At 37.6% G+C, this 11149-nt stretch overlaps 1 protein-coding gene across 1 annotated transcript; it reads right to left on the bottom strand.

Annotated features, from left to right (window-relative positions):
* Window positions 1–2353: 2353 nt before the first annotated feature.
* On the bottom strand, window positions 2354–7967 carry LOC138636968 (cytochrome P450 3A40-like). Its single transcript, XM_069725369.1, has 13 exons — window positions 7850–7967; window positions 6549–6642; window positions 6394–6446; window positions 6170–6269; window positions 5680–5793; window positions 5476–5564; window positions 5229–5377; window positions 5018–5145; window positions 4849–4924; window positions 3951–4111; window positions 3642–3868; window positions 3382–3544; window positions 2354–3256 (listed from the first exon to the last, which is right to left on the bottom strand). The coding sequence occupies exons 1-13, from the start codon at window positions 7918–7920 to the stop codon at window positions 3149–3151; spliced, it is 1533 nt and encodes a 510-aa protein (XP_069581470.1). The 5' UTR covers window positions 7921–7967; the 3' UTR covers window positions 2354–3148.
* Between the last annotated feature and the right edge of the window lie 3182 nt (window positions 7968–11149).

The following is an 11149-nucleotide window of genomic DNA, read 5'->3' as shown; positions in this document are numbered from 1 at the left end:
CCAATGGCTGGCCAGTTTGTCGCTAGAGGGCGGTGACACGGGCGTTCCCGGGTCTGCAGGATAAACCTCTTTGTTTCGGACGTCCAACGTTAGATTCTTGCCCATTTCATAATCCCAGCCTGAATGCTCGAAGTGTTTGCAGATTTGAGCTAATCTTACAATACATGTATATGTTTACTAGTTCTGAAAGGTAGTTTCAAAGTTTAAGTGCACCGAAACTGGATTTTTTTTTTTTTTTTTTAAATCGGGAAGCCACAATACAATATTTAAAATCGATTAAAAAGTGTCTGCAAGTTTTGTTCCTGCACAGACCATTCGTCCACCTATCTGCCAACTCATGGAGCAGGTTGTTTCAACAAATTTCCTTTCAAATGCTGACGCCTCGTGGGGAAGAAGGCGTGCACCGTCTCTCGCGGTGTTTCATCTCCCCTTGATGGCCAAATGACAGTATCACAGCTCCGCGTGCTCTGCCACTCAGTCAGTATACGTCCAGACTGAGTCAGGAGACGACATATTACGTATTACAAGATCATATTCCCTCTGTGTAGTTCCAACTCATTTGGTTTTGCAGATATGAGGTCAGTCAATTTTGTGGACAATCTGATGAGATGGTTTTTGTTATCGGACCTGTGCCAGATTGCACACACATTGTGGCCAAGAGCGGAAACACTACACGTTTATCATCAACTCTGTACCCCTGCTGATAAGTACCCCCCTCTTGTTATTCAATATACAAGGTGAAGTGTTGAGTGAACTGTAAATCCAGGCTGCAAGAATCTGATGAGGACATTTTAAGTTACACTTACCCAGGAGATAAAGTTAAAACCTGATCCTGAGGAAGGTTTAAAATATTCTTTAGATAAGTGGATGCATTAATGTTGTGATATCATATTATATATATTTTCTCTTAGTTATGCTTTGCATGAAAATAATGATTCATGTTTGTTTACTGTGCGTTTACTGTGCATTCATCCAATAGATCTGCCTACCCTTTGACTTTGACAGATACAGGAGATCATTCCTGCCCACTGCAATAAGACTGTACAATAACTCACCTCTGACAAAATCCATCACAGTACAATAACACTGTTGACTGTGTTTCTTGGTTTGTTTGTATATTATATATATAGATATATACTGTACTGTATATATCTATATATATATATATATGTTGACTGTGTTTCTTGGTTTGTTGTATATAATATATAGATATATAATGTACTGTATATACTGTGCATTTTATATCTTATATTTATATTTTTTACTGCTATTTACTGCTATTTTATTTTTATTGCTTTTCTATTATTCTATTCTATTATTTTATTCTATTGTTTCTATTATTGTCTTATTGCTTCTGTATGTATGCTGCTGTAGCGAAAAAATTTCCCCTCGGGGATTAATAAAGTAAATACCTACCTACCTACCCCCTCACTTAATAAAGGGTTGAATCCTTCTGGTGTGCAAACCAAGCTCTATGGTCCAGTCATCCTTACGCTACCTGATCTGGCAATCATAATCCAATACACATCATATGTCAAGTACATAGAGTACAGTATTTAAAACCATAACCTTGATCCTGCCATAGTTTGTGAGGTAGGTCGCATAGTAAGGCTCAATTGAAATTGAAAAGTGTATGGATTAAATATTTGTAAGGCTATTACAGTAGGAAAACTGCATTTATTTATTTTTTGATTAGTTTTATACTGTATGTAGGCCTGTCCAAAGCTGTACATGCTAAACAAAATGCTATTTAGCCATATTGATGCTAAATATTTGGTTCAAATTGGAAATCAAACTTTTGTATTAAAACCTTGAAGGAAATGGAAATAATCAGTGTTCTTTGCTTAAACTGTTTAAAACATTTTAGCAATAATTAACTTGCACTTATAGAGAAGATGATTAGCATTTACCCTGATTACACAATGCCATGTACAGAAAACTGCACAATACATTGTGTAGCAAAAATGCAGCTAGGATCAGTTCTTCACAAAAAGTGTTACGACAGCTGCAAAGCTTTTCATATATTCAGAATCAACCTATGAGATATTCATCTTAATTGGGGATGTAGCCTTTTTACCAAACTGTGTCATTGTTCTCTGCTGACGAGGGCCTATTAATGCTATGCTGTGCCCTTTATATTTTGCCGCCCCTGCCAATCAGACAGCCTGAGCCGACCACTGTGCAGTAGAAGTACAGAGAGGCATAACATTTTCAAGTTTGCTTGTAAAAGAAGGATTGTCACGATCTGCCATCTGAAATAGTGACAAAGCCAGGATGCCACAAAGTGACCATATTTAATGTGAGGGTGTTGAGCCCATAACATAAATGACAGAAAATCACAAATGAGACGGGATCGCACATATGTTATTTACTGAGCACAGCCCACTCAGGTGCACTTTATGAAAATCTCTCAGCTCCAGCCTCTTAGAAATAGTGAAATGAAGAGTATTACCAACCAGGAAACACGAACAACATGGATAAAGGCCGAATTGGATAACTATCATTAACCTCTCTCTACTCACTATATAATTGTATTCATGTTAACCATACATTTGAACACATTTGTTAAACATTTTCATGTCAATTTTTTATCAATAAAAGAAAAGTCAAAGCAACAATATGCCATGTGTACACACTGGGATGACACTGCTATAAAATGGAATTGAGACCTACAACACTAATAGTGCTTTCACAAAGTGGTATATTTCAATATTTGAGATATCAAGAAAGATTACAAGAAACTGTACATAACTGTGCCAATAAATGAGACAAAAACATCAGCAGTTGTTTTGTTTAGTACTAAGCTTTTGAAGCCAAGTTATTGACTTGGCTTTACAGATTTCTAAGTGAAAATGGATAACGCATAAAGTGTTAGTGAAATGTTTATAAAGTATGCACTTTACTGTTATTCTTCTATAGTTAGTAAATTTCCCCACTGTGGGATTAATAAAGTCTAATCTAATCTAATCTAATCTAAAATGGGGTTTAGGCTATTGATATATGCTCTATTTTGACAAGTGCTGTGAAATATAATACATATCATGCCTACAGGTGAGTGACGGTTTTATTTTAGAGCAATACAAAATTGTTTTTTTCAGACTGCACAAAGTATGCAGGTAAAAGTGAGACCAGCCAGGTTGTAGTTGGATCAGAGTAAGCTTGTGGGAGTATCGGCAGCAGTTGTTCTCGGCTCGAGCTTCAGCTTGATTGGGTTTTTGGGTGTAGTAAATCCATCAATAGCCAGCTCCATAGGAATCTAGGAGAATAACAAAATGTGCCACAAATGAAGTCGCACCAAAGCTCAATTCCAATTTCACCTGATCATGTAAAAAAAACAAAAAACGGTCAGTTTTCAGAACAAAAATCATGGTCATGGCTCACCTCTGTCTCTTTACAGGTGACAAAGGTGAAGTTCTGAAGGACCTCGACTACAACCAGTTTCATCATCAAAAGAGCAAATCGCATCCCAATACAGTTCCTTGGCCCTGCTCCAAAGGGTAGGTAGGCATAAGGATCTATGTTGTCTTTGTTCTCTTTGCTGAACCTGAAAAAAATAATAATATATATCTTAAGATGATTAGCCAATGGACAAAATCTGAGGTAAAATCTAAATTTAACCTGTAATTAATCCAGTACAGCACCTTTCAGGTTTGAAGGCCTCGGGCTCAGACCACAAAGTAGGGTCACGGTGGAGAGTGTAAACTGGTACCATGATGCCAGTTCCCTTTGGGATGGTCACACTGTTGACCTCAACAGAAGCCTTTGAGATTCTCTCTAATCGATTACCAATAGGATATAGCCTCATTGATTCATTCAGCACCATGTCCAGGTATTCCATCTGCATCAAGGCATCGTAGGTTGGCTGACCCTGGATGGGGAAAAGTATAATTTTGTTTTTAGCACAGGACCACTTCCTGAAAAAAAAGTTAGTTAAAAAATACAGAAGAAACCTTTTCTGGGAAGGTTTCATCAATCTCCTCTTGTAGGGTCTTTTGGATGTGAGGGTGAGTTGCCAGGTTGTAGGCCAAAAAGCACAGGGAGGTGCTACTGGTTTCATAACCAGCAAAGATGAATATCATGGCCTGAGAAAGAATCTCATGATCGGTCAGCCCTGCAACACAAACACACCATTAAACTACTATTACTATCATGATATTAACTGTGGAACGGTAGTCAAAGTTTTGGTCTCTGGAAGGTTGTTGAGTATTTGAAACAAAAATCTTTTACAGTAGGTTAATCTGATCATTCTTTCCTTGAAAGGTTAACAACGTTTTTAAGATCTGATTGGACAGCACTCAGTCGGTTATAACTGGAGGATTGGAAAAAGATGATTACTATACTATACTATACTATACTATCTGTCTGTCTGTCTGTCTGTCTGTCTGTCTATCTATCTATCTATCTATCTATCTATCTATCTATCTATCTATCTATCTATCTATCTATCTATCTATCTATCTATCTATCTATCTAAGTTCTCTTAAACCATTAGCTAAAATCAATTTCTGGATAAGCTTTTTAAAACAACTTTAAATGGTTGTTCAAGAGGGTCAGGATCAGTAAACATTATAAAGTCTCCACAGTTTTGCTGAGTGGACCAACATTTGCATGACCTGATTACTTCCTTTTAAAAGGTTTACGGCCGGTGTTGAAAACATTAATTTGTAATGATTGACAGTAAGCAAAACCTAATTTAACATATTTAAAGACAAACGTGACCATTGATTTTTTTTTTTGACTGTGATGACTCCACTAAAAGTAATTGAAAATATAGCCACTGAACAGTGAGAATTTTCCCTCAGATTTGACGTCAGAGAATTATTTTCTTCATTTCATTTCTTTCTCTACCTTTATAGGAGTTTGTATCAGTTTTGTCGCTCTCTCTTTGAGAATCCACCATCAACTGCATGAAGTCCACACGGCGCTGCCAGAAAAAAGTAGAAACGTCTGAAGGAAATGTTATAAACACAAAATACAAACTGGCCAATGTTAAAAAAAAAAAAAGAAAAGAAAATACTTTGTGTTCATTCTTATTCCGGTCTGATTTGATCGTCTTCAGAAAGCTGTAGAAGAAATTCATCACTTCAGTAGGGAAGACTGACACTTCCATCTTATCAAGAATTGGCCCCAAGAAGGGAAACAGAACTGAAATGAAATGAAGAACATGTTATTTCAGCACTCATGAGGTCAGGACAGACATTGTGGTTACAGTATAATGTTTGACATACCCACAAGCACAATCAGGGGATTCAGGAAGTTGAACTTGACCATTTTTTTAATGTTTGTCACAAAAGGGTCTGAAGGATGGTTGATGGAATCAATGTCCACACTGAAGGCAGTGCTAGTCACAACATCCATACTGTATGGTCCAAATACTCTGCAAAAGTCATTTAATTTCAATTGACTAGTACATTTTTACTGGAATAAGAAAAGGAACAAGAAAAAAAAAAAAAAAAAATAGCTCAAATGACTCACTCTTTAACTTCTATGACTTCATCTGCTTCCACTTTCTTGTGCAGACTCTTGATCAGATTGCTCGAGTGCTTCAACATTATTGTGTACATCTATTAATAAAGAAAACATTAAATCATGAAAGTCATAACCAGTGTTAGATTAAATCTGAGTAATGTGCAAAAAATGACAAGGAGGGCATTCAAATTCTGCATTGTGCTTTTTAACCTCTTTCAGCCGTCCGCTGGTGAATGATGGAGAGAGTATACTGCGAATCCTCCTCCATTCCTCATCTTCTGCTATTGACACAGCATCCTGTAATGGTCCATTTAGGCCCATGTCCTAAACCACCCCCAACCCGTACACACACACAAACTTGTTACACTATTTCCAAGGGAATTTTCATTGACATAAACTGTTCCTTAACCCTTTACTCTAACCTTAAACATAATTTTAACTCTAGCCCTAAAATCAAGTCTTAACACCTAAAAAGCAGGCTCCACCCCTGGGGACTTCAATCCCTGTCCCCTCTGTGACACATCTCCCCATTGGCGAGTGTGTATTCAGGTTAAAATCAGAACAGCAATATAAAAACATGTACACACACACACACACACACACACACACACACACACACACACACACACACACACACACACACACACTTCTTTGAGTTCTATTATGTTGGGAAATTGCCCATACTGAGTTTTTTATTTACCCGTCTGTTGGTGAAGGTAGAGTAACACTCCTTGACCAAGATGGTTTTGATCATAGCTGTGTCCATTATACCCAACATAGGCTGTCTTCCATCGTAAAACCTTGAAATGCAGCAGCAGATATTATAGTGAGAAAGTTACAGCCTGGAACATTGCATAGGAAACACGTGGTATGATATTCTGTATGGAAAGATACATAATACTGTTTTAAATTTGAAACACTTACCCCCATATCTTCCCATACTTCTGGTAGCATTTCGTGTCAAATATGTGGAGGCCCTGAAGAATAAAATGAGAGGGAAGTGATTAAAGCATTTAAAACTATTATTATTATCACTACAGTGTCGGCATGGATCACTGTCACTGACAAATGTGTCTTACCTGTCTGTACTCCAAAAATGTCCCAATGAAAGGTAAAGGTTTCGGTCCTGGGATTCCTAGTTTCTTGAAAAAGCCATATGGAGCGTATCCATATCTGAGAAATAAAAGCAGGATTTGAAAACTGAGACCAATGACACATGTTTGTACAAAGGCTGTTTCATCTACCTTCCTTTTCTTTTCTCAAATTCCTTCAGGATTTATTCCTTTCATGCATTGTCTAAGTGTAGGTTTTGTTTCTTTTCTATAGCCTTTTTTTTAAATAATAAGTATAAGGAAAATGTTTAAAAAATATATTTTGTGTCCAATAAATGTGGACCTATATTACACTATTACATTATATTACAGTAAGCGGGGTGTGAGGACAAATTTTGGAGGTAAAGTTTCACTTTAAAGTAAATAGACTTAAACAAGTATGAATATTTTCTTTGCAGACTTAAACTACAAATACATGTCCAAATTATCATTAGGACATTCAGGGTATATTAAATTGATTTTAAATGAAGAAGTTTAAACACCTTTTCTTTTATATTCTTAGGCATAGATTTGGTAAAGTGTTAGTGGTTCTCCAAAGATCTCTCCTCTGGGGACAACGTAGGATTGTCAGGATTGACTCACCTGATAATGTTGCTGAATCTGTTTGGGTGGGATAACGATTACGTTTATCATTGTTGTCGGTAAATGTTATTTGGTCAACTCAATCTCTGTATGGCTCCCACAAACATCAACCTAATTATAAATCAGCTAAATTATAGCCTATGAAGTTGTAAAAATCCTATATAAAGCACGTTTATTATTTAAGGGAAATTAACAATTCATTTTTAATCCATATGCCCATATAAAAATCTGTTGTTTTGTGTAACTGAAGCACTGCATTGTTCATAATGCAAAATACACAGCCTGTTTCCATCAACTTGAACAGAACCGTGTCAATCAAAGTCGAACTGATTTGAGAATTGGCATGGTGGATTTCGAGTTGTATTTGGGGATGGATTTTTGTATAGATAGCCAACATAACGATTGATAACTGATCTCTGGCGCGACTAAATCAGGGGATAGTTTATAGATTATTATTTCTGGATTAAATGAAAATTACAAAATATATTTCGTGAAATAAAATTAAAAAAAACAATTTTACGTTACTGTTGGTCGTTTGTGTCGCTACACTTTTGCACCTCAATGGATCAGTTCTCATTGCGCAGCAAGTCTGGATACGATTTAAGACTCAAGCAGAAAGAAGCCTAAAACAAAGTTTAGTTTTTAAAACACTCCGGAAAATACGAGATGAGCAATAACATACTTACACTGCGATGAGAGTAATGACAATTACTATCAAAGTCCAGGTCTCGATGGAAAAGTCCGGAAAGTAACCCATGTTTACGCCCGACCACACCACTGGCGACTGTTGTTGGTGACTTTTGTTCAGTTAAAGATCCTGACGTAGGCGGTCCCACAGGGAAGTATGCACGTTGCATAACATCATATCTCGGCCATAAGCCCGAACTGGTTTAGTCCAGATCTATTTTATTTCTGTGCTTGTGGCCATTCACCTACCAATGCACTTCATGTAAGTGATTCGAACAGTCCTATCAGAATCCTTTCAATGTGGTGATATGCATGCTTCACTTCCATCGTGAGTTGAAATATTGATAGATCAATGACTGACGATGATGACCACAAAAGGCAACATAACCGCTTAACTTGGTGAATTTTTCCCTGTGGAGATCAATAAAGCCTTACTTTATCACTTAACATAACAAATCTTACCAATAGGCCAGTCAAAACAAGGCTCATCATAGTGGGGTAAACAGGAATAAGTAAGTGCGTTAACTGTCAGTGGTATTGACAGTATATGGATGTAAAATGTTTGGCTTTCACAGATTTAAAGAAAAAAAATGACAAATATGATGGTGATTGTCAGAGACACATTAAATATCAAAATATCAATATTCTTTTTGTCTGAAAAACATGACATATACACTGGCCTACAGCATTTTTCCAGCAGACATTTGACATTTAATAGTCTCTGTGGCCCTTAAAAGAGCAACAGTGAGAGAGCATACCAGAACAGTGATGAAACTGAAGTAGCTAAAAGGAATGGTGTGATTATTTACATTTGTGGTTTTCTGTCTGTGATGTGTCAAATTTCTTCTATGAAAATGGAAAATGAAACATCAACAAGACAAAAAGCACAAGAGAATTACAGCAGTCACCTATCAATTATGTACTCCATTTACTCTTGCTGTGTTTTATAGAAAAACACACTTCAAAATTCAAATTCAAATGTCTATAAATGATAATAAATAGATGTAACAGAGCGGATGATTTCAGACGAGGTCAGATGAAGTTAATTTGACTCACGTACTATAAAATTATTGTTTATTATTATTATCATCATTACTGATATGGTTTTTATCAGGCTTTCACCTTTTACCTGTTATGTCCAACCCTTAAGCACTATTTTCTCTCGACTGGCCACATTTGTATCTCTGCACACATTATGCCAGTTTGACGAATAGGTATTACACAACACAGGCTTCTGTTTATGGAGCTAAAGTTAAAAGATAATAACGGGCAACCTTTAGTCAACAACATGTTGCAAATGTTGCTGTCAGTTCTAGAGTGACTCAGATTATGTGTACACTGAGTGCTAAATGAGAAAACCTTTTGAAGGAAATTACAGGAAATTGCTGTCAGCTGAATAAAGTTTTATCTAATCAGCTGTCAATTACTCATGATTAATAAATTCAACCAACCTAAAAACAACTGTAACAGTAAAAAAAAACTGCAAAAAAAGTGTCATCTCTGCCTAGTTTGAGTGAGACAAGGGATATTTTCAAATGTCAGTTACGTGTATCGGTGTGAACGGTCAGTGACCATAGCTGGCACATGTCTGGCCAGGGCCGTGACATAACGCATGTGGATCAGCAACAACAAACACAGACATTTCCCTTCCAGGTTGGTTGTACAAATAATTTAAATGCACAGACCTTTAAAATAGGTTTTCTCATTTTACCTAATTACCATCAACAATCGGCCTTTCACTGAAACCAACCATACCGGTTCAGCAAACAAAGACTACTTGTTATCTGCATTTACGGTTTGTCCTTTTCTATTAGGACACTTTCACATCTGTCAATGTGCCTCCTCATTTTAGTTTCATGTCAGCTGCACATTTGTCCCGCTGGATTACAGAATTAAATAAATAAAACAAAAGGAAAACAAAAAAATCTCCATCAAGGAGTCACAAAGAGAAAGCCCCAACTGTCAACTGAGTTGGTAAAAAAAAACAAAAAACTCCTTTGTGATGTGAGGAGGCTGCCTTTGGCTGTGGCTGGGTCAGCTGAGAATAAATAGAGTTGTTTTTCTCATTCCTTTTCCTCGTATTTCTGTGAGCCCATGTAGATGTATCAATGTCAACATGCTGTCCCTGTGAATGTTTGTGAATGCGCAGGTGCCCACAGTTTTGCAAATGCCTGTCTGCCTGCAGCACTACACTGAGTGACAATGGTGCTCTTTCTCTCTGCTTGGCTCAAATCAATTGTATTAAGATGAGTTTCTAAACCATGGTGGGAGAGGGTCATGAGAGACAGATAAGGTATTGAGAAGAGACCACAAGAAACAGAGGTCATAATGACTTTTGAACACAAAGCAAGATGGGAAATACTGCACAAATATATCAAAGTACCTGCTGGTTAAAATACATTTTATCTTGAGTCCAAAGTTACCATTTCTGACAATACTTAGCAAGACAGTATTGCTTTCCATGCCTTAATCCAGTTTAAAGTTTGACACAGACGCAGTCATTAGACTGTTGCTGCATAGTTTTAAATAGTATTCTGAGGAGAGGGGAAATTAAGTGGTGTATAATAGCAGCTGGATGGCCGGTGTGTCCTCCAGATGTTGTCTGGGAAACAGTAATTAACCCGCTAATGAAGCCTGGGCTCCTCCTGTCAGCTCTGAACCTCAGACGCAGTCTGTGACATTGGAGGGGACACCTGCCTATCTGACCAGATGACAGCAAACTAATGTTGTAATGAGACTCACGGCAACTAATGGCATCTCTCTGTGTCTCACACACACACACACACACACACACACACACACACACACACACACACACACACACACACACACACACACACACACACGCACACGCACACACACACACACACACACACACACACACACACACACAATGAATGCATGAGTATTCCTGCATGCATACATGAAATCATGAGTTCTTATTCAACAAACCCCGGCTGCTTTTAAAGTGTCTTGATCTATTTTAACATAACAGGCTTTTCCACACTGCCTTCATTGAGAGTCAATATGAGGAGCAAAGTTGTAATCAGCCAGCACCACTACACTGTTCCTCCCCCACAAGCACACACATTTAGTAGTAGAGCTATAAGGAGGCTACCAAAGTTAATTGCGCCAGTGTGCAGTCGGCTGCGACCACCCTGGCTTGCCTGCTGATTTGGCGGACGGCCTGGTGAATGTCACCTTCTACAACCAGCAAGTGGGTGTGAGTGGGTGTGAGTGGGTGTCTATGCATATCTCTTTCTCTTACTGCCGTGCAATCAGTACATGTTGAGTCATGC

The sequence above is a fragment of the Brachyistius frenatus genome, unplaced genomic scaffold (genome assembly GCF_029030835.1).
Source record: "Brachyistius frenatus isolate BFR_SWC_R1_liver_20210118 unplaced genomic scaffold, ASM2903083v1 Contig_6, whole genome shotgun sequence".
Lineage (NCBI taxonomy): Eukaryota > Metazoa > Chordata > Actinopteri > Embiotocidae > Brachyistius > Brachyistius frenatus.
Note: the sequence above shows the minus strand (reverse complement) of the source record. Positions and strands in the feature narration are given on the sequence as shown.